This window comes from Glandiceps talaboti, chromosome 16, assembly GCF_964340395.1.
Source record: "Glandiceps talaboti chromosome 16, keGlaTala1.1, whole genome shotgun sequence".
Lineage (NCBI taxonomy): Eukaryota > Metazoa > Hemichordata > Enteropneusta > Spengelidae > Glandiceps > Glandiceps talaboti.
Window position 1 is genome coordinate 5,184,873 of NC_135564.1, and position 24,970 is coordinate 5,209,842.

The 24,970-nt window shown below is 35.1% G+C and overlaps 1 protein-coding gene across 1 annotated transcript in view; it reads left to right on the forward strand.

The window, feature by feature from the left end:
* Window positions 1-15,168, forward strand: part of LOC144447453 (uncharacterized) — a 64,681-nt gene extending 49,513 nt beyond the window's left edge. The window contains exons 4-6 of the mRNA XM_078137483.1: window positions 9,474-9,733; window positions 10,451-10,529; window positions 11,191-15,168. Of these exons, the coding sequence (XP_077993609.1) occupies window positions 9,474-9,733; window positions 10,451-10,529; window positions 11,191-11,208 (357 nt within the window). The 3' untranslated portion in view covers window positions 11,209-15,168. The remainder of the gene's footprint in view (window positions 1-9,473; window positions 9,734-10,450; window positions 10,530-11,190) is intronic.
* The last annotated feature ends 9,802 nt before the right edge of the window (window positions 15,169-24,970 follow it).

Here is a 24,970-nt window from a genome sequence, read left to right on the forward strand (position 1 = left end):
TTATAAATTAGTTTATAAAGTTACTAACGCACCCCCCCCACCCTCTCACTGCTCGATCAACACATACATAAAGAATGGAAGTATAAAGTGACATGATTTCTGTTTTCATACACTAATACCCTAAAGAAAAAATTATCATCATGCATTCGTAATTAACGACGAAACAACTGTGCATGTGATGCACAGGGGCGTGTATTATTGCTTAGATTGTCGTCTTATTATTAATAAAATATGGTACGAATCCTGCTGCTACAACTGTATCAATCTGTATACTTCAAAAAATATACAGGTAGGACTATATAGTCAAAGTGTTGTTATATTTAGCCTATAGACCAGGAAAACAACAATCTAAGAAATATTACAAGCCCCTATGGTCCCATATCAGTGATTTTGAGGAAAACTATCTGAGATTTCGAACTTCTCAAACCTTTATTCTCCCAACTACACCAATACGCTCTTTCACATCATACCATATATAATATACACAATTAATGAAGCGAACATGGTAGAAACATGTGTAGTTTTCGAAAAACTAACCTTTTTCTAGATTTCTTGATGTAAATCCACATCAACTGTGCAGTGGGGAAAAATACTTCAAAGAGTTTGCGCATGCGACGACGCACTAATTTGCTGTCTGTATGCAAATTAGATATGGTAACTTTGTAGCCAAAGTCGGGACGCGGTCTTCAGACGTGCGCTAAACAACAGCCAATCAGAATGTATACACTCGTCCTATGCAACATTTCATCCCAGGGTGGCGATCGACCGTGTGTATAGTCTCTGGGCAAGTTTTCTACCTGAGATACACCCGCGCAGTATGCAATCCGTAGGAAAGTGTCAATGTAGACTCCAGCTGAAACTCACAGGATCAACTATTTATGCCTAAAGAGGGCCTTATGTGGTTTATTCTTTAGTGGCTCCGGATATATGCACCACCAAGAAAAAAGGTTCCACCAACAAGTGAAAGTGTCGATATGCTGGAGCCACCTCTCATTGCGATGTCCAAACATACATACATACATACATTAATACATACATACATACATACATACATACATACATATATACATACATACATACATACATACATACATACATACATACATTAATACATACATACATACATACATACATACATACATACATACATACATACATACATACATACATGCATACATACATACATACATACATACATACATACATACATACATACATACATACATACATACATATATTACATACATACATACATACATATGTAACATACATACATACATACATACATACATACATACATACATACATATGTAACATACATACATACATACATACATACATTACATACATACATACATACATACATACATACATACATACATACATACATACATACATACATACATACATACATACATATATACATACATATATTAGTTCTGACTCAAATGAATTGTCCTGTACGTACAGCTCTATCATTGATGAAAGTTCAAAGTATGCTAAGCTATAATTTACTGACTGCAATAATCTATTGTTAAGGCCATACATCAGACAGTAATCATATGCAATCATTAAAATGCAGATTCAAGTTGAACATATGACATTCTCATGATTCTACTGTGTGAAAATGAAGATAAAAGCTGCATGTAATGTACAAAGTGCATTGACCTCTAGATATGCTACAATTACAATTAATGACATTTTATCACCCGAAGACAGTTTCAGTGAAAATGTAGTCTGGTTACCATAGTTACCACTTTAGAGTAACAAAGATTAAAGATCAGTTACTGAGAAAGACAATTTAGGTTAACAGGTGTCGTTGGTGATATCAAACAAACCCTTATTTACAGAAAATTAACTCTGAGACCTATCAAAATAAATAAGTAGGTGTTGGTACAGTCTTAACATTGAAGACAAAGTAGTGATGAAGCATTTTAACTTATAGAAATATTCACGAATATTGTTACATTTTTCATGAGAAAAATTCCTTACAAAGATTTCTCTAAAAAATAACTCAGACCTGTTGAAATAAGTAGGTGCAGTATATATAGTACACACCAAAAATGAGAGAGATTCAGTTTCTAAAACAGTTGACTATTTAATAGCAGAAATTACCATTTTTAGTTATGACCCAATCACCATGAATATACAAATTCTAAATATTTTTCTAATATTTCCCTTGTCTATTACAGGATATGCAAATTTTATTAAATAGACAGTATATTAATTTAAAAAAAAATATTTTATTGAGAATAATGTCAGTTTTGCTCAATATCTATTATTATCAAATAAAAAGATATCATTTACAATTATAATTCAAGTGGTTTTTTTTTTAAAAAGAAAATTACCCTGTAAATAGTAAATAGAGTGTGAATTTCACTTTTATGTGCATTTTTAAGTCTGTTTGGGTAATGTCTGAGTTTTTGTTTGATGTGGAATAATGTCATTTTTTTCATTGTCAAACATGGAAACATGGATTTATGTTTTGCATCAAATGAAGGTAATAACAAGTCAATATGATTTTGAACCAAAATTGTTATTTGTATATACCCCCCCCCCCCCCCCCCACAAAATAAAATAAAAAAATTAGAAAATAAAAATTGCAAATTGTACACCATGGAATAATAGCACCCTTAAATGGCATGCATATTTTACTGTCTAACAAGTGTAACTGTCAAACATTTTCAAAAAGATCTAAAATTCAAGTACAGATTGAAGTTGAAGCATTTGAGTTATAGAAATATTCATTAAATTTATATTTTTGACGCAATAATATGCCATGGACATGACATGACCCAACAACAATCTAAAAAACAATTTAGGCTTGACAAATTTTGTCTACTAATGGCTATACCGAAATTAACATGTTCTGTATGAATGAGCAAGGCTGTCACCATGGCAACCTACAATGTAACACTATTATTTATTTAAAACATGATGTACATGTACTTGCCAATTAACATTTTTTGAAATGTTTTAATAAAGGTTGCAAGTAATTCCATCACTATTCCAATTTCCTTGTTCTTTCTCTATTAATTAAAAATATTAATTATATATGAATTGGTTGGTCGCCATGGTTACAAGTATCATTTTTTGTTAGCATGGCTGACTGTTGCTACAGGCATGGTAAAGTGTCTCCATGTGCATATATGACTTTGAAAGTCGTAAACTCCTAGGCCAATTGTAGAGAATAAATACCTTAAATCATAACTGTTTGGGTGTTTGGTACATGTAAAGATATACTGAAATGAAATGTTCCAGGCTTTTAATTATAAAAAAAAGCCATGTTGATATGTATGCTACACGTACATAGAGATGACATTTTCATGATATTCCTGCCATGAATGATGTAATTAATCATTATTCAGCCACAATGAAGAAAGAGTACAGTTTTGATAAAATTGACAGATTCATGGCAGGGCTTACTATGTAGTACCTTTCCTGTCAACATATTGCATAGTACATGTATGACTCACTAGTGACCATTGACAGCTATATACACAATTAGAGTGCATAGTAACTGCCACAGCAACATGAAAATAAGAAAACATCAAACATGAAGTAGGACATCCCCCCCCCCACCACCACCAATAATAATTTGTTAATTATAATCTATAGGAAAAACATAATGGATAGAAAATATCAAACACAGTCATTGTAACTGTTAATATATATACCACCACCTGTTACATACAATAATACTCTGTTCAAACTAATAACTAATTTTTGCATTTATGAAACCATATATATGAATGATCTTTTAGGGATCCATCAACTCTATAGCCCTGCCATATGCTTTTTACTCTGAACAATTGTAAGATGGAATTCCATGGCTTGTGTTCTACTTTGGAGTATAATTACTATGTTTTTATTCAGAATTTTGAATTGGGGTCTATAAATTATTTATAATATCATTCTGGTGATTCAATATTTTCTTTGACATTTATATTGGGCTTGAATGTGATAAAGTGCATTTGTGTATGTGTGTGATCAATGCCTATATTCAGTGTTTTGAACCATTAGGGAACATCAGACATAATGTACCTTTGATAATCAGAATATTAAAATAAGATTGGCATAAAGTGTTTGCTATTCAGGATATCATATTCACAACTGTTGACTAAAATATTATAATGTCAACTTAAATAGGAGAAACTCAATAGTCCACACGATAAGGAATCTGTATTTTCTGGTAACGCTGTTAATATAGTTTCTCATCATACATATTTAATATGATTGGGTGGTTGGTCAGTTAACGCCACACCAGGAAATAAAGCTATTTTTGTAAAGCACTTGGAGCAAAAAGTTGGAAAGCGCTAAATAAAAACCTACATTATTATTTTATTATTATTCATAAACTTTGAGTTCTCCGAGAGTCATTTCATGATTTCACATCATATAGATTTCACTCCATTGCCAAAGAACATTAAATTGAAACTCTTTTTCTTACACTTGTTCTTTCAATGGAACACCAGTGCATTATGTGTCTTAGCAGACATCAGTGAATATATGTTAGGTGTACACTGAATATTCATGACTCCTAAAAGCATATTTCCTCAAGAAAAAAAAAAGGCAGCAGTAAGTGTGCTTATATATTATGTATATTGATTGTTTCACTCATACATTTAACAGTCTGGATGACTTCGAAATGAAAAAGTCAGATGGACACTTTGAACTTACTATACAAGTAAAAAAGGCCCCAAATTTCAGTGAAAAACAATAAGATTTTCACTCAGATATGTGCCTGTGGTGCCATTATGTTGTGCTTTTTTCTGATCAGCCATAGAAGATGTCATTTTCTTTTAATTTTTTTGGTCACTGAGTTTTAGAAACTGTCAGGTCATTTAGATAATGAGAAACACAGTAATAAAAATAGTCATATCTCCTATATTATTCCTGTCATAACGTATTAAATTTTATTATTCTTCGAAAACGTTGCTGTCAGACTCAAGCTTTGAAAATGATAAATATTTCAAACTGCAATTATGTGTCCTATGTATAACTTGTACACATTACCAGTAATTACTCTTTACTCCATGCTTACAACTTGCTACATAATTACAACATATAAATTATTCATGATTGCGTTCGACTTGTCTGTCTAGAATTCCCATGCAAAATATCCAAATTCTTTCATGTCTCAGATTGGACATTTGTAATAATGAAGTAATATTTGGAATGTATTTCGGCATTTTGGTGCATCCAACAAAATACAAGAACCAAAAGTAAGAAAAGGGACATACAAATAAGTTATACAGCTAATCACATTAACATCACGACAAATAACAGTATCCCAAAAGAACTATAAGTGTTGCAATTATAGAGGACTGAATTTCACACAAAAATGTGAAAAAGATAATAAACAGGTTTTGTATGCACAAGACTAATATTTTTTACCAAAAATGTAGAACCAGAAAGACAGTCAACTCTACTAAATTCATAATTCCTTATTAAAATTCAATTATTAATATGAAATGAGCCTCGGAAATATACTGTTCAAACTTTTGCCGTTACTTTGTGCTAGAAAACTCCAACCCATTCTCAGTTAAAATCATGGAAAAAAATGTTGGACTGTCGTACAAATGTTTGAAATAGAGGTCAAATTTTGTCAAAATTTAGTCATTTTAGAATCCAATATGGCTGCCAAATGCTATGTTAACTCCATGGGAAAATATAAGATTTGTGATTTTCTTAAAAACAAGATGGTGAACTCCCAAATTTCTTTTATTTCTTGAAGAACCAGGAACAAGCTGATAGTCTTGATTGAAACAGGGCAAAATTAAATGATGAGTGTCATATGTTTTGTGAGGGGAGGACTTGATTAGTTGTGTAACAACTACTTCCACACCCTTTTCCCCAAATAACACGTTTATGTATATACATAAGGATATTTAGTTCTGGTCTGTATCACATTTTTTTTTGTACGTGGGAATAAATTATTATTATTATTATTATTATTTTCATATAGCAAAGTGTGAAGAGAAATGAAGTTTCCATTTTCATGGAAATTCATCCCAAAGTGCATTCTACCATAAAATAGTATAAATTAGATATGACCCAGTGCTCCTGCCATATTTGAATTGCCCAACACTAAAATATTGGAAGAATATGGCTTGCTAAAAGCTAGCAATGAAAGGAATATATTAAACATACTTAATTAGGAAGAATATTTCAGTCTGAAAATGCATTTGAAACAAAAAATGTCCAGTGTCATGTAGATTTCCTTTAATTTGGAAAATTAAACAATAATCAACCACTTCATTACATTCCTTCTGAGACAAACATATACTATTAGTATTTAATTTATTAGAACCAACATTATATTACAAAATCAAACACACACGGGACAATGCATGTAAAGCCCCATTAAATTATTTATAATTTCATGAGATGAAAACTAAAGTGACATTTTTATTGATTTTATTTTATTCATCATAATTAAGATCATAGCCCTGAAGGCATAATCACTAATCAACATTCTATACTTCAATACGTTGCATAATTTTCAAAAGTGTGAACAGTCACAGAATATTTCATACAGCAAGGCAAATTAAGTTTCACTATTCTACCTGAAGGACTAATGTTACAATATTTATATGGATGAGCAAAAATTTACAAAAAAATTAAAATGACAGTTAGGATAGCTGAAATATTGTAGTAGCCTCCTCAATCCTTCAAGGCTACATGTAGGCTATAGAATCTCAGACTAGTAAAGTAATCATAGCCCAATGAATGGCGATATATTTGGCTTGACAATGTCGTCTGCCAATATGTATAGATCCAATTTATCCAAGTCTAATCATTGGGTACAAAATGACACCATTTTTAACTAAGTTTCACACCTAAGTTGGCTTTCAAGGACACTATAGAATCAAAACCAAACCAAATTGTGAAGATTCAAAAGAACGGAAGAAGAATGAATCACTATAATAGAGATTGCACAAAAGGGAGTTTAGATATGACCTTTGAACCTCCGTACAGACAGAAACAAGGTGTGAACAGATGACTTTTGACCTCTGCACTGTGAGTTGTCAATATATGACTGTTCCAACTTGTTGCATGGCTATTTGGAGTAAACAAATTAAAATGAAACCAACATTGCAATAAAATTTTACTTTTAATCTTGAAGTGAAATGGCAGATTGTAATGATCTGTTTCTTTTACTAAGTTCATATTGAAGTTTGAAAACATTGTAAATTTTGTATGTTTATGAAAATAACTTTTAGGATAGTGCAGATTATTGCTGTAATAATGTCCAGCAATAGTCGAATTTCCATTTCCAAATACATTGTATGAGACCACATTGCATATGTCACCATCACTTTTTAGCTTATTTTGTCTTTTAATACATTTGCAAAGGATAATACTTTGTGAATGATTTAGTAAAAGTTTGGATTGTTTCATTCACTTTCACTTTATCAGTACGGAGCAGGCATCAATCAGAAATTAAGTGGAAGTGATGTATACTTCCTTTCTGCAAGTTGTCACTGTGACTGTTTCTGTTAGTTTAGTATAGTTGCTATATGTGTAGTTGTTCTCTAGGATCTCTTTCTAACAAAAAGTGAAATGAACAAATTTTATCGAAAATCTAGCTAAATCTCATATTAGTACTGGAGCAAGGATGAACAGCGCATATCAGTAGCAAACCATAACACACTTTACTACAAACTCAACCTCCAGTTTGAATGTAAAGGACATAAGGATGTGATAACATCATCACATTTATATATATCAACACTCCAACAGTATAAACTGTCACTGTTGGTGGTAAAAACAGAATTCTGTGCTAGAGAAATCCATTTGACTATACAGTGAAGATGATCTTAACATGTATAGGACTTGACTAATTGTTATAATTGTAATTTTATAGTAACTGAGTAGTCAACAATCCGTTTAATGGGATTTGATTTCTTATATTCAGTTTACCACATAGGTTATGTCGAAATTTGTTATCGTCAACTAAACTGTCAACAGTTGTCTAAACTTTTTTTTTGTAATTTATCTTTAATACTATTGTCACTGAAATTAATAGAATTAAAACATAATATGGTGTGCATTGGACATTCCAAGATTACTGTTCTAATCCACCAGACTTTCATTTCTATGAATATTCATGAGCGCCCTTGTGTATGGAACATCTAACTCAGACGCCTGGTTAACCACTAGTGGGTGTTTGAAGAGATAGTACAGACGCTAGATTATATTTTATGTTTTTGAATCCTCAGTGAGTAGCGCGCATTCTGTATGTGCATTGTACGTGTTGACTATTGAAATGAAAGTCTGGTGGATTAGAACAGTAGTCTTGGAATGTCCAATGCACACCATATTATGTTTTAATTCTATTAATTTCAGGGTTGTCGGTGGCCGAGTGGTTAAACCACTTGCCTCTTACCACTGCGGTCGGGGTTCAAACCCCATTCAGGGTTCGATTAAATTTACCACGCTGTAAGTAAGAAGAGTGTCGTTCAGTTTGACTCTACCGAACAACGCAGGTTTTCCCCGGGTACTCCGGTTTCCTCCTGCATTAACACTGAACCCATGAGGGATGGCCCTCACTGGACTTCTTGGGAGACAAGTGTTTATATGCTTAAAGAACTATCCAGTATAAATAAAGATTATTATTAGATTGTATGTTATAGGTTATGTATTTGCACACAATGAGTATTTAAATGAAATATATTTCAGAAGGTTTTTTAGGAGTACGACAAACTATCTGCATAATAAGACTTGGATTGTCAAAGATTAACAAAGAGTAATCGCGTCAACAGTTCAGATACTAAACTATAGTAATTCCCATTCAAAAAAGATATAGTCAGTTTTGTGGTAAAATGCCATCAAAATTGAAAAAGGAAGCAATGATAAATACATACCCATTTCAAAGTGCTAATTATCATGCTATATATTCCTAAACACTGTGTTTTCAATTTACTGTTTAGGAGAAACCACTTAATGAAATTGGTTACGACAAAGTAGGCAATTAAAAGTTCTTACTCTATGATTGAAATATGTCATGGTGTCTGATTATCAGGTCAAGGTAAACTTGCCATGTTAAAGGCCATTCAACAGGTGTGCCATATATTACCTTATTAAAAGGTCATTCAACAGGTGTGCCAAATTACCTTATTAAAAGGTCATTCAACAGGTGTGCCAAATTTCCAGTTAAAGGAGCCATTCAACTAGTGTGTCAATTTAACAAGTTTGCCAATTTTCCAAATTGAAGGCCTTTCAACAGATGTGCCATATATTTCAAGTTATAGGCCATTCAACAGGTGTGCCATATATTTCCAGTTAAAGGCCTTTCAACAGGTGTGGCAAATTTCCGGGGGGGGGGGGGGGGTGCAGCCAGTGCTGCCAACCACAGGCCCCATTTTGTATCAAAAGAAATCTGAAAATATAGAAATGTTTAATTGTATTATCAGTAAAATAATATTCATCTAGAGTTATTGTTAATGATAATTTTCTTTTGCTTTTAGGCACAACCACCACCTCAAGGGTATGCACCCCCACTTCAGGGGTATGCACCCCCTCCTCAAGGTTATGCACCCCCTCCTCAAGGTTATGCACCTCCTCCTCAAGGTTATGCACCTCCTCAACAGGGATATGCTCCCCCTCCTCAGTACCCACCACAGGGATATGCTCAACCACAGCAAGCAGGATATGCAAGTCAACAGACAACAAACACTGTCATTGTAGCAGGAGGTGCCCCAGCAACAACTACAGTTATCACTGAAAGGTAAGTATCATATCCAAAGTCAAAATGCTTTCCACCTCCCCTTTCTCAAGTTGAAGTTGCACAAAGATTTTCCAGCAACTATAAAAAAAATAAAAGAATTTTTAGAATTTTTCATGACTGGTGTGTATATAGCAACATATTTCAAATAATGATAATGTTAAAAATAATCATAATAACATTGTTTTTAATACAGAGCTTTCCCACTCTGTGCTCAAGTCGCTTTACAATTATTACCCCTGGCACAGATCTATAGAAGTACAACAGCCCACAAATACTTCCTCGTCTTCTTGAGGAGATAAAATCCATTGCAGCCTTTGTAAATGCATAGGATTAAAGCATTCACATCGCAACCTCATAGCTTTAGGAGTATATAAAACCATTATAGTGCACGTGTCTACTGCGAAATTATTGTAGGGGAACCAAGATGAGGATGCATTTCGTTATGTTTATGGAACTGAGAAAAGTCTCCCTACATTGTGTAACCTATATAAACATTATAGACATTGGAAAATCAGTCTTAGATATGACCTGCTGAACAGTCGGGCAAAGCATTTTTTGGACATAAACAACGTTGGGAGCTTCACCTCTGTGGAACAAATGATCACCCAATGCAGAGGCCAGCTGTGAGAGCAAATAAAGTTTATGTTTGTGTTGTTTACCATCACCATGTTTTTTTCACTGAAATTTAAGTACTTTTATCTGTTTTTCTTCTACAAGGCGAAGCGGTGTGAATCATTGCCTGCATTGCATCATAACCTTATTCTTTCCACTGTGGATCTTTGTCTGGATTTTCCTGGTATGTATACACTATTGATATTTATAACCCATATAGTAATTGTATTATTTCGTCATATTCCAGTTATCAGAAAGACAAAAGACTGCATAGTTGGCCATTAGGAGTGCTATACAGGTGAATGACATGCCATGTTATCAGAAAAACAAAAAGTTGCAAAGTTTGGCCACTAGGAGTGCTGTACAAATGAAAATGATAGTCCAGTTATCAGAAAGACAAAAGATTGTATAGTTTGGCCACTAGGAGTGCTGTTCATAGTCCAGTTATCAGAAAGACAAAAGATTGTATAGTTTGGCCACTAGGAGTGCTGTTCATAGTCCAGTTATCAGAAAGACAAAAGATTGTATAGTTTGGCCACTAGGAGTGCTGTTCATAGTCCAGTTATCAGAAAGACAAAAGATTGTATAGTTTGGCCACTAGGAGTGCTGTTCATATTTCAGTTATCAGAAAGACAAAAGATTGTATAGTTTGGCCATGAGGAGTGCTGTTCATAAGTACCTCACATTGCACTTTTTGCAGTAAACTCACAAATCAAATGTCATCAGCCTCACTTCCAAGTCCTTAATACAGCATTTCCTGTTTGATTGTGGAAAATGTATATGGTATATGTGTACAACTAAATAATCTTTAACTGTATAAATTGTATTTTTTTTAATTAAAACAGTGTATCACAGACGGGTAGGTGCCACTTTGTGAAGATAGAAGATACACATACCAGGTTGAAAAATGGTTTTTAGATCAGATTTGAATCTAAGCTGGACCAATTTGACACTAATATATTCAAGATAATTGTATACTCTTGAGAATGTTATATGAAAGTTCATTTACATGCATTTTAATGCATTAAAAATTATGTTAGTAGTAATTAGAAATTCATTTTTTTAGTATCAAATGATATGTTTTCAACAACAAAAAAATACCTATGTTTAACTCTATCCTGAAAGGCCAGTTTGAAAGATAATCCGATTTTCACACATAACACAAAAAATCTTGTCACCATTTCAAGACGATATGTACAAAAAAGATATTTATAAATGTACAATGTATGGCAATTTTAACACTGCAATTGGTCAACTGAATTTGTATACTTACTAGTAATTCAGATCAGTAGAATTTTGAGAGGCTTGGTTTGTTTTCTTTTGAATTGCAAATTTAGATAGATAACTGTTGTATGTGTATTGTCCAATGTCATTAGGAAAGGCTTGATATGAAATTGCAATAATTGGCCAGGAGACCCAAGTGATGTATAAATGTGTTCATATGTGATGTAAAACGTACATTGAAGCTGAACACATATTCCTCACATGCTTATGTATCACTCTAGAAAAGATTTAATCTTTGCAATGCAATGACAGACCTCCATGGTGCAGGAGTGCAAGTGAGATGTAAATACTCAGGTATTTCCCGCGAGTGCTAGCGGTGTTCTCTTTGGGCATACTTTCAAGCCAGAACGGAGCATAAGCGTGTGAAAATGCCGCAGGAACCACTGTTTGCATGAGTGCAAATACCCCTGAGTATGGAACTCACATGGCATGTGGTTCTGCTCGTTGATCAGGAACACCAAATTTCTGTTTCATCATACTGTGTGTGATTGTGTGATCACGGAATTTTGTGTACAATGAAGGACTGTGCACTTGTGCATATTAAATTTGCATACAGGTATGCAATAGTGTGTTTTGATATTGCAATGTAGAACAAATACCTCTGTGTGCACCCACATCAGCTCGCACATAATCACTGGTACAGATGTAACAATTTTATTTATCATATATACCCTAGCATGCCGCACAGTGTCACAATATCGAAAATACTGCATTCAAAAGTAACAATTAATTCTTGTCATATCACAAAAACACATTCCAAAATTTCGAAATTAAGATGCTAAATAATCCTTATTGATAAAGCATGTATGGCCAAATCATTTGTGAACCTTATAATTTGTGCAACTAATGTATTCTCATAAGTTTTGGCTTTCTGCCATAACTAGTCCTTGGTCTATGATTCCATACTTGAGCATTAAAGGTTATTATTAATATACCTGAATATGTAAAGCAGTTTCCTGATTGTAAAGGAAATGTTAAAAATTGATTCTAGCCTAGAATCTATTCATGTGGGATTTTTGCTATCACTGTTCCCCCTATGCCTGGTATTTCACTGTAATGGCCATGTACATGTATTCAAGCCTGAATTAGATGACGATTTCCCACAGCGATGTATCAACCCCATGTCTATGTCATGAAATCTATCCTTTTGTGATTGGATGATTCCTACTGTGTTCATTGATATTCATAATGTTTATTTACGTCCTCTCACAATTGGAAAAATTTCAAACCCAATAAGAACTTGCCCGTTTTTTTCTGGCCAAAACCTTCATTAAGTAACAGACTACTACTAGTACTAGTGAAATGCCAGGACACAGGTGATAGGTAAGAATAGCCAATATCCTCACATGACTGGATACTATGTTACATTGTATCATATATATATTGTCAGTGTTATTATCAGAAAAGGTTAGATTATTCTAATACTTTTTTATTTGTCGGTTTACTTTGTACAGCTACAAAACTACAACCAAGGTTATTATTTGTCAAAAGTATACGGTCCAGCTACGCAACATGAACCACTTTTGTCAATATTTTCCTCTGTGCCATTTAGTGGAAGTGTTATTGAAAATATGTGTAACCTGTATAACTAATAAATGTATTTAGTATAGAAAGAGTTACAATGTAACGTTTACAGACACGGTTTATTTGGTGAAGAGGGTGACTTGAATAATGTCTTTGCTGTCTGAACTAACACCAAATTACTCTGGATTTGAATGTGTTGTGTCTGGTAATCTTAACCTTGATTAATTATAACTTTAATAAAACATTGTTACATTTATACTACACTTGATTCAGTTAATACAGACTCATACATAGACACCCAGGCCAGGCTCTCAGTGACTACCATTTTCAAAGGGGAAAAAAAACATTACCATGAGTTTATGTATGCCATATCTACTATGCCTTTTTTGCACTTTTACAATTAAAATCACAAAATCTGAAACAAAATGTCATCTGGATCTGCAAGAATCGTACCAACACGGCTACACTTTATCGTCTGGCTCAACAAAATGGTACTAACACTGCTACATTTTATTGTCTGGCTCAACAAAAATCTTTCCAACGCTGCTACATTTTATGGTCTGGCTCAAGAAAAATCGTATTTACACTGCTACATTTTATCGTCTGGCTCAACAAAAATCTTTCCAACACTGCTACATTTTATTGTCTGGTTCAACTAAAATCGTACAAACACTGCTACATTTTATCGTCTGACTCAACAAAAAGCGTACTAGCACTGCTACATTGTATCGTCTGGCTCAACAAAATTCATACCAACACGTACTGCTACATTTTATCGTGTCTCTACGAAAATCGTACAAACACTGCTATATTTTATTGTCTGGCTCAATGAAAATTGTACAAACACTGCTACATTTTATCGTCTGACTCAGCAAAAAGCGTACTACCACTGCTACATGTTATTGTCTGGCTAAATGAAAAGTGTACTAGCACTGTTACATTGTATCGTCTGGCTCAACTAAAGTCATACCAACACGTACTGCTACATTTTATCGTCTGGCTCAACAAAAATCTTTCCAACACTGCTACATTTTATTGTCTGGTTCAACTAAAATCGTACAAACACTGCTACATTTTATCGTCTGACTCAACAAAAAGCGTACTCTAGCACTGCTACATTGTATCGTCTGGCTCAACAAAATTCATACCAACACGTACTGCTACATTTTATCGTCTGTCTCTACGAAAATCGTACAAACACTGCTATATTTTATTGTCTGGCTCAATGAAAATCGTACAAACACTGCTACATTTTATCGTCTGACTCAGCGAAAATCGTACAAACACTGCTAAATTTTATTTTCTGGCTCAATGAAAATCGTACAAACACTGCTACATTTTATCGTCTGACTCAACAAAAAGCGTAGCACTGCTACATGTTATTGTCTGGTTTAATGAAAAGTGTACTAGCAGTAGCACTGCTACACTGTATCGTCTGGCTCAACTAAAGTCATACCAACACGTACTGCTACATTTTAGCGTCTGGATCAACGAAAATCGTACGAACACTGCTAAATTTTATCGTCTGACTCAGCAAAAAGCGTACTAGCACTGCTACATGTTATGGTCTGGCTCAAATATCTTTGCTACTAGGATTTTTGTTGAGCCAGACGATAAAATGTAGTTAGTGTTTAGTATGGTGTTTTCGCAACAGACGATATTTTGTGTCAGAATTCATGATTTTAATTCTATGTAAGTCAAGTATTTACTATATATTTATAGTAACGATAATCTGAGCAAAAGGCAAAGAAGTATACTGGACTTGAAGCATTGCAAAATAAAATGAATCAAATTCCATTCCTAATAATAAGATTGTAATCAGTGATGTAGACTTGTTTATAGAACATAGCAAAATTTTGTCAAAATAAAGCCCATACACACATACTTTTAAAGTTTCAACATTTCATGATGTTTGAATTGCCAGTGTAGAAAAAGAAAAAATGTCTGTATGAGACTTTTATGAGAAAAACGATTTTTTTAGGGATATGTTATAACATGTTGAATGAGCTCCCAAAGTGAAACTTTGTGACATTTCATTTTGAGACTGTCATTGTTCACCAAATATTACCAGTACATATCAGTCTTAATATAGTATGTGTAAAGTACAGTGTGTAAAACTGAGATTTACTTTGTTTGTTTGTTTGTTTGTTTGTTTGTAAGTAAGTCAGGGAAGGCCTCAAAGTAGAGGGTTTTCATCATTCTAGAGACACCGTTGGAGTTGCTATTTTATGCATAGTGACGTTTCAAAACATCATAAAACAACAGACACTGCACATACTGGACTTCATGCAATGATAATATGTAACTTGTGTTTAGCCAGCAAATCGTTTGTGGGATTGACAATAGCCAACTTTTTACACATGTTATTGTGTAAAACAAAATTCCCAGGACTGGAAAATGCTACATGAATTCGAACGTGAGATTAAAGTCGGGTCTTCCAGTCAATGTAGTTTGATTTTTCGTTGAAGAGTTGGAATTTGTCGATGGCGGAAATAGTTTTCTGCACCGTGAAAACCCTCTCTCCTCGAATAAGCGTTTCCACTGGGCTTGTAAGAACGCAACATTCAAACCATGGATGGCAAATATATAATGAACAGGGCATGGCACGTCATCAAAGGACTTTGTTCTTGTTGTGAAATAATTATAAATGTCAAAACGAACGTCGTGTGTTAAATGTACATCAAGTTTCCGCAAGCACATACCGACATACACATCTTCCCAATTTATATAGCGGACGTGAGAGGAAATGGCGCACACATTGGCAACGACGTCCTTCGAAAGTACGTAGCCGGGCCCTTGCAAGTAATCAGGGTATCTAGACTTTGAATATACGTCTTTGGAAGTGTACCACTTGTTACTTATCTGTCTTAATACAGAAGCGTTCCTCAGGAGGTGTCCCATTGCAAGGCCATTTCTAGGTTTCATCGCCAACTCTCGTACTAGAGACAGATAGTTGACGAAGACATCGTCGTCAGTTTTCATTACATACGGGACATTTGGACAAAATTTACTGACCCATTTCAACCCCATAACTGTTTTCAAGGTTAAGTTTAGATAATTGTCCTCAAAGTTTGACAATATTATGTCTTGATATCGGCGAGATTCACGCAGGGCAGTCCACATCATTCTACTCGAATTGTTTTGACCAAATAAAAACAATGTTACAATTCGTTTGCTATCTACATTTTTAACACTTGCCCAGGTAGACCGTATCGTTTGTCGATTCTTGACATGATCATGCTTCGTGGTTACCAAAGTAACAAGGAAAGTATTCTGATTGTTACAGACATTCTGGGGGTTGATCATGAAAACAAAATCACTAAAATTTACCCTGACTATGGGATTATAATTAGGGTCATGGATTATCCTCTTGTGCTGTGGAGTCGTGAACAGAAACAATAGACCCAATACGATCTCGATACACACGAGAAACATCCCAATGGGCACTACATACTTCATGGTTTTGGCCATTCTCATTTTCCCCGAATGTTCTAGAAGGGAAAAGAAAGGGAGCAGATGTTATTGAAAAGTTACTTCAAGGCTAATTAGGCCAGGAAAAATAAGCTGTTCAACGGGCAACCTCCATTACATTGGGTAGGTAGATCGATTTTTTTTTTTGATTTTTTTTTTTTTACAATGTTGAACAAGGGTGTAAACACAAGCCATATAATGATGGTAAAACATTTCAAGTTGAGGTTACATAGTACCTATTCAGTCATTTTGGTTTTATATCTTGCAATTTGTCTGTGTGGCAATTGATTTCCATCAGTTCTACAGTTAGGAAATACACAATTTACGGTTAAACAAATTGTGTAGCTCCTCTCACCCTCTCCTCTCAAAAAATGTTAAGACCCACCAAATGAAACTCCAGAATTATTTTAGTCACCCCTTCTGTCACCTACGGCGCTACAGTGGAGATATGAAATTATATGGTACAATAATGCATTAAAATAACAATGATAACCAACTACAATAACAGTCTAAACAAGATTAATTTACAAGGGATGTGGATTTCACATGCATAAGGACATATTGTTACTGATTGGGAGAGACACCTCGAAAGGTGAAATTGAAAACTTTTTTTTTTCATGAGGAGATGCCGGGGCCAATAAAATATCGAAAACATACACATGATTTAAAGTCATACAATGCGGCTTGATATGGTAGTAAAATACCAGAACTTAGACAATTATACAGTACAGATTATCTGACTATGACGTGTGTCATGTTGTGGCAAAGTTGAAAGACATTTTGTAGATGTGCACTTTAGTAAATGACTTCTTCTGAAGTTTAACTTTGTTCCAAAAAATCACAAATAAATATAGCAAAGGATTTCAAGTCCCCATTTCAGACTTTCAGAATTTTGATGGCCCGGTGACTTCTCATCCCCCCTCCCACTGTCGTAAATTTTGCTCATTCCTTTTGACGAAGTGCATGTTGGGCTGGGTATGCAACAGCTTAGTTCAATCTCAATTCACTCTCAGTTGTATGCATCATCAGGGCCACATAAGCCACTGTATAAGATATTATATAACTTGAAATTTACTCAAATACTCAAATGTATATAGTCACATGTATTATTCAGAAAATATAAAGAAATTGTCTTACAAAATATTAAAACAAAGTGTGAATATAGTAGTCCATCAGCCATTTTGCTGACATGTGAAGCCTGCATGAGTGTATATTGCCATTCACCAAAAAAAATGTGGAAATGTCAAAAATATGGGTAGGTAGGGCCCGTTGAACAGCTTTAAAAAAAATTGAAGATAGAGATATTTGCATGTCTTAATTAAACACAGCCGACGTCGAACTACAGTGCTATGTGAACGGAGAACTCTCTCTCTCTCTCTCTCTCTCTCTCTCTCTCTCTCTCTCTCTCTCTCTCTCTCTCTCTCTCTCTCTCTCTCTCTCTCTCTCTCTCTCTCTCTCTCTCTCTCTCTCTCTCTCTCTCTCTCTCTCTCTCTCTCTCTCTACCTCTCTCTCTCTATCTATCTCTCTCTATCTCTCTCAGGGGTACAGAAGTATAAGCGTGAACAGATTTTGGTGAAGGTATCTTCAGTTGTGATGGGTAGAATGGAACGAATTAATTAGTGCTCAGTATGCCTGATAGAGAACTGACTCGGCACAGAGAGCTACTGGATTCAAAGTACCATTCATCTCGAAACCAGTTTTTCAAGCGAATAATTGTGTTTTACACTTTGGCATTACGACATAGTAACTGATGTTACACAAAGAATAGCAGATGGTCCATGGCCGAGACAGCATTCACTTTCTTAGGTTGACCCTATATAACCGTTTCATTCATTGATTCATACATATTCTTTAGTTCTGTGGTGCGTACTGTCACCTCTGCTTTCTTCTTACAGAGCGTTAACATGGCTGCTATCCGCCATCAACACGACCGAGGATCGAAAAGTGGGGCCAATATTGTCACCACACCTACGCACGACTGACACTTAAGGTGTAGTAAGGGTGTGGTTTGCTAACAGTTAACATTATACAAATATTTCCGTGCTATTACAAACAAGGGAATACTTCGGCGTGGTTTACGTTGACCGAGTTGCGGAAGAAAAGTTACTAAACTTTCTCCGTAGGCGATTACGGCTTTTGTGTACAATATGACCACACTCACCAAATCACATATATTCTGTGTAACTTCTTGAATACGGTAGATCTAGATAACATTGACTTTGGTTACGTATACATCAGTAACAGGGTGTCCACTTTGTCTTGACGGAGCAGTACGTGTACTAGGTATACCATTGATACCTATCACGTGACAAGGACAGTGGTCAATGATCTGCGTACACCTTTTTTAGTACGATATACGTCACGGTGATATACAAAAGAGCTGCAGCTGCTTGAACACACACATCTACACAGGCATAAATGTACACATGTACACACGACTCAGTAAGAACCACAGAACGAATAAGGCAACAGACTGTTTATCTATATACTTTAATAGGCAACGATATTCACCCTGTCAGTCAATGAACCCCAACAATCAATCAATCAATCACTCACTCACTCAATCAATCAATCAATCAATCAATCATGAAACGAGTGGGCTGAGATATTACAATTGATTCAATCGTACACATGTAATTACAACATTCCGTTCACCTTTCTGATTATTTAAGTTTCATTAGTGTGTACATTTGTTTCACGGAGCTTTTTAGATAACGTTAAGTGTGTTTGAGCAGTGTCGAGGACTAAACAGAAGTTTCCACTAAAATATTATAATCAAATTAAAGTTGGAGGGTAGATAAAAACGAATCATTTTGTTTACAATTGTAGACAATTTCAACGTACGTTGTCTAGATACGTTTTGCAAATTGACACATAAAAACCCCTACCCGATCTTCCATGACTGATTTTCATGATCATACTGTGTATATATTGCACTGTTTTGTATAATTTTACGAGTAGATTTAGACTGATATAACTTGCGCTGAGCACTGATGTTTCTACGATTCTTCCAAACTCTTCCCTTCTATCTATTATCAGTTTTGGCTTCAGAATATTTTAGCATGAACTAACACGATAACATGACGTGAAATGATAGGAGACTCAGTCTTTATTTGACATTTTGTCTAATGTTCTTACAATTGATTGCTTTGAAGTGTTTTATTTTACCAAAAGCAGACACGTTGTGTTTAGTTGTTGATACTTTACTTGCAATGAATTTCGCAATGCTATAGCTTTTCTGTTCGATACAACCACGCAGAAACCAACAAGAAACTGCATGTGCCACTCTTCGAAAGGTCGCATTTTTTGTCATTTAAAGGTATTGCAACTCCACGCGGACATTCAGGCGCCAATGGAAGGACTAAAAATTTAACACACTTTACATTTGGTATTCGTAGTCACAGTTTTGTCATGTGTAGGGATCAGTAGATTTGAGTGACGTATATTGTATGTTTTGGATGTATATCAGGCAATGCATAATTATACTATCTATAGTAGTTCGTGTTTGTTTTTTTATCTTCTTGATATTGCAGCTTGGCGTTCCATCTCTCTTTGCTTTGCATCTTGGGAAATCTGTATGAAAAGAGGAAAGGTTTAAGCTGTATAATATCGTTCTATTTGACTAGTAGTGTATATTGAATATGCACGGATACAAAGAACTGTGGTGTGTTTTTTTGTAGTTACAGCCATCTATAAGCTGGGGTAATCGGAGGGACAGCGCCCTCTAGTAAATATCATACGTGGTTACAAACAGTGTGACATATTGTTTACAATAGTGATCGTTTCATATTTATCAATAAATGGTATGATACTACTTTTCCCCATGATGCACCATTCAAAATGGTGAAACTGAAAGCGGTTCTACGCCGGGTAATTTGATAAATCAATTCAGAAACATTAAAATACTAATATATATGAAATTTAATATAACAGAGAAGTCACTCCAAATAACATTAGCTAAGGGAAAATATTAATAATTGGCATTGCGGAAAAATATTGGTAATATGTAATATCGTCTAACTTACCATGCAACACCAAACGAAGACCCAGGGCCAGAAGAATATACTGATACAGCAGTGTAAGCCATGATTCACTCTAGAGGGCGGCATACTGCAAAGAGAAAGTAAAAAGTGAATTGCAGTGACTCAAACCAATTCACATGTTTCAAAATGAAAGAGTAGTATATTTACGGCCGAAATCTAATGCTGCTGGTTATTGTGAGAGAGAAAACAAATCGGTAGAAGTTCTGTAACGCTATACTAAATACAATGTCGTATTTGACTCGATCTGTCTGTCTGTCTGTCTGTCTGTCTGTCTGTCTGTCTGTCTGTCTGTCTGTCTGTCTGTCTGTCTGTCTGTCTGTCTGTCTGTATATGTATGTATGTATGTATGTATGTATGTATGTATGTATGTATGTATGTATGTATGTATGTATGTATGTATGTGTGTATGTGTGTGTGTGTATGTATGTATGTATGTATGTATGTATGTATGTATGTATGTATGTATGTATGTATGTATGTCTAGACCCAGATTACTTGACAATTTTATTTGTTTCCTATTATAGTACAGGTATAGTACATTTGTTTACAAAGTGAATAATTTTGTCAATCACACGTTTTTACCTTCGTCCCCTGCCGACCGAGTACTAGTAAGCAGCTAAAAGAAAGGGAAACACTTACGGTTCCTCGGCGATAACGTAAGTGGTTTTGGTCACCGTCCCTGGCGCTGTGTTTGTCACTACTACTGCTCCCGCAGGTTGACCAGTACTGTAATAGGCAGCTCCAGCTGTGGGATAACCGTATCCGGCTGGTACAGGTTGCTGAACTACAGCCATTTGAGGTTGTGTTGGCTGACCAGAATATGCATATGGCTGTTATTGTACCATGACAGGAGAAAAATCAAAATGAAAGAATTAAAGTTAAATATTTATATTTAAGTTTTGTGTTTGAACTATATATCAAAAATGAAGTTGTCTTGCATAGTATCGTGACGTGTTTGTTGGTTAGAAGTTGTTCCCTATACCTGCTAGATAGAGAAGCATGATCTCGTCACTGAGTATGAAGTTGTTTCGTAGATACAGCCAAAGTTACTACCAAGACACATAAAGCTATACTGTGTCTCTTTTACGAGTGGTGGATTTTTGTACTTACTGGGGGTGGTTCTGTTGGGTTTGCAGGGACTGCTGTGTAAGGTTGGAACCCTGCAGGAGGTGGTACACTACCCGTGTTAGTTGGAGGGTAAGGCGTAGTTTGATTGGCACTTATATCATCATTAGATACAGGGTACGGAGTGCTGGTAGTGGTAGTTGGAGGGTATGGTGTACTCTGGCTGGCACTTATAGCATCATTGGTTACAGGGTATGGTGGTGCCGCATTCGTTGCAGGATCCGTACTGCTTTCCTTTTGTTCTGAATCTGCCATGCTGTAGTTTAATGAAAAAGATAGAACGTACTATAAAATAATAGGTCATCATGATTATTATCTATTTCTAGACCGCCTGCTGGTAACGTGTTCTGTCAGGACTGCCGCCACTCAACGATTTGAAGAATCTTTTTCTAAAGCAGTTTTTACTTCCGAGAGCGAAAATTACTCCCGAAATGTTACCTTTGATATTAAAAGCGAAGTAAACTAACTTCCCATCCGTAGAGGCCGCTGTTGTATATGCCTCATGAATCTCAATCTGTTCACTGTAACTTACAATAACAATTACATATAGCTAGCGGTAAAGGGCAAAGGTTGAAACAACGTCCATCGTCATCGACACTGAATCTCTACACGACCCGCTCTACACGACCCTGCATGGGTCGCACTGACCTTTCAGCTTCGTTTCCATAAACATTAATATGTACAATAGGAGAAGATTACACTTGGATCATTAAAAATTACTTCCACTGCAGTCACAGTGTCAACCCTTCCTTATACTACCTGTGCTGATTGCTTCGTACAGAACATAAAATGCGTTTATGTATGATTACTTTATCTGTTTATTTTACTATTAGTATTAGCATTACTTTGTGTATTGAGTAGATATTTTCTGACGACTTGGTTACTAGGATATTTCATAATGTTGTGGAACTGGCCTTGAAACATAATCTTTATTTATTTATTAAACTGGGCATAGACCCTCCACAGGGTCTATATGAACAGGGTGGATGTTACGTTTGTAGTACAGGCACGTAGCAATATACCCTGTATATGTGAACGGCCATGATGGACAGCCAAACAAAGTCTTCTCCGCAGACCCGGATGTATAGTCCTAAGTTTCTCAAATAATTTCAAGTTCTCCATTATTAATTAAGAATCTGATAGCAATTGTGAGAATCCTTAGCAACCCAAATTAATGTCAACATGTAAAGGCCTCAAAAAGAAGTCCATGTAGAATGATAATTAGCTGTCTGAACCATTTCTAGTTTTGAACACTTTGATGTTGTCAAATGAACTTGACAGTGTTATTGATTATGACAAATTAATATCCCTTCCCTGTTCCTTTACTTGTTACTGTACATGTACAATGTTAGAATCGAGTTCTAGACTCCGTCTACCAGCAGGACTATCATTACAATAGATCTGTAATGATAGTATATATCTTTAATGTGGCTATGGTCGGCTGCATAAAATACAATATACTACAGTAACTGATTTAACATTTGACGCCACAATATCAAATCTTTTATTGTTAAGGTTTAAAAATAATCAACATATTTCTCTGAGTTGTTTCTTACATGAAAATACAGACCACTTCCCCGGCGATTGACCCGTAACCGAGGCTACATTACGGTCGTACCTCCCCATGTTTTCCTATGGGGTTTCCCCCTCCCCCGTATCTTTCCTCTCAGTTAATAGCTCTACATATTTCTCAACGATGCAAGGCAGTATTTGAGGATTTAAACCCTCCAAAATTAAAGCAAGATGTGTTAGAAACTTATACTGAAACAAGTAATCTTGTCTTTCTGTCTAAATCAGGTGATTACATATCACTGACAAAGAACTCAAACGAAAACACTTACCTGTTAACGTTCCCCAAGTTTTCAACTCAGATACTCAGAAATTTTCAAATACTTTTACGTAGTCTATTCTCAAAGATGTCAGTGTTAATTTTTGACGTGATTTCGTCTAAATCGGACGCAAAAAAAGAAAGGATTTTGTGTTTTCTCTGGAGACTGAATTCCGCTTCGACAAATGTTCTTCTCTTTTTCCCTAAATATCAATGATTAACTGGAAGACCTCGATGTTACGTAACGGTGACATCGCTGATTGGGGTCTAGGTGTGGCTGTGTTTGGTTGACAAACGTTGACGTCATTTTAATAACTGACACATTACAAGAGGATACGTAAGTCTTGACCTCGGATAATACAGGGACAATTAAAATGGCGATTTAGTGCCAGGATATCAGGATGAATGTGAAGACGAGAACGCTTTTTGATGAATTAATGTGGTTTTATTATGTAGCCATTGTGATGTAACACGTTTCTGTCTGTGTATGATCATACCCTGTAGGGTCTATGGTATGATAAAATAAATGAGTTTGTACATGTATGTATGTATGTATGTATGTATGTATGTATGTATGTATGTATGTATGTATGTATGTATGTATGTATGTATGTATGTATGTATGTATGTATGTATGTATGTGTGTGTGCGTGCGTGCGTGCGTGCGTGCGTGCGTGTGTGCGTGCGTGCGTGCGTGCGAGTGTGTGCGTGACTGTGTGTGTGTGGTGCCTGATGGATCCATCGATCGATCAATAATAATAACAATCAATCAATCAATCAATCAATCAATCAAGCAATCAGATTTTTTAAACCAACGACTGCCATAAACACGCCAATCAACGCAAAAAAGGTAAACATTATCAGTCATTTTGTATATTTATTTTATAACCAACAAGTATTACAACTTGATCATGTTCATGTTCAGCTCAGATTTAAATAATCCAGTACTTAAAATTACCCATTTGTACATGCGGCAGATCACGTGATATATTATTGAACTGTAACCAGGACAGCTGCAAACTATTGACTAGATTTTGCCCGATTCTTCAAATCTGTGTTAAAATTAAAAACTGATTTTTATAACATGGGTTAGGTTATATAAAAAAGTTTTGATTGGTAACTAACTAGGCACTTTATATAGTTACTGTTAAATTATTGAGTATTACATAGTTCACTGACTAAACGCTACGATTATACCATTGGTCCGGGCAGTCACAAAATCACACAAGAACATAACAACACAGAGCAAGGTAACTTGAAACTTAGAAAATATTTTATACACAGCAAAGTATAGTCTATCAGTTGTCACTATCGTTTTGTGCTAAATAGTGTATAAGACATCATTAAGAT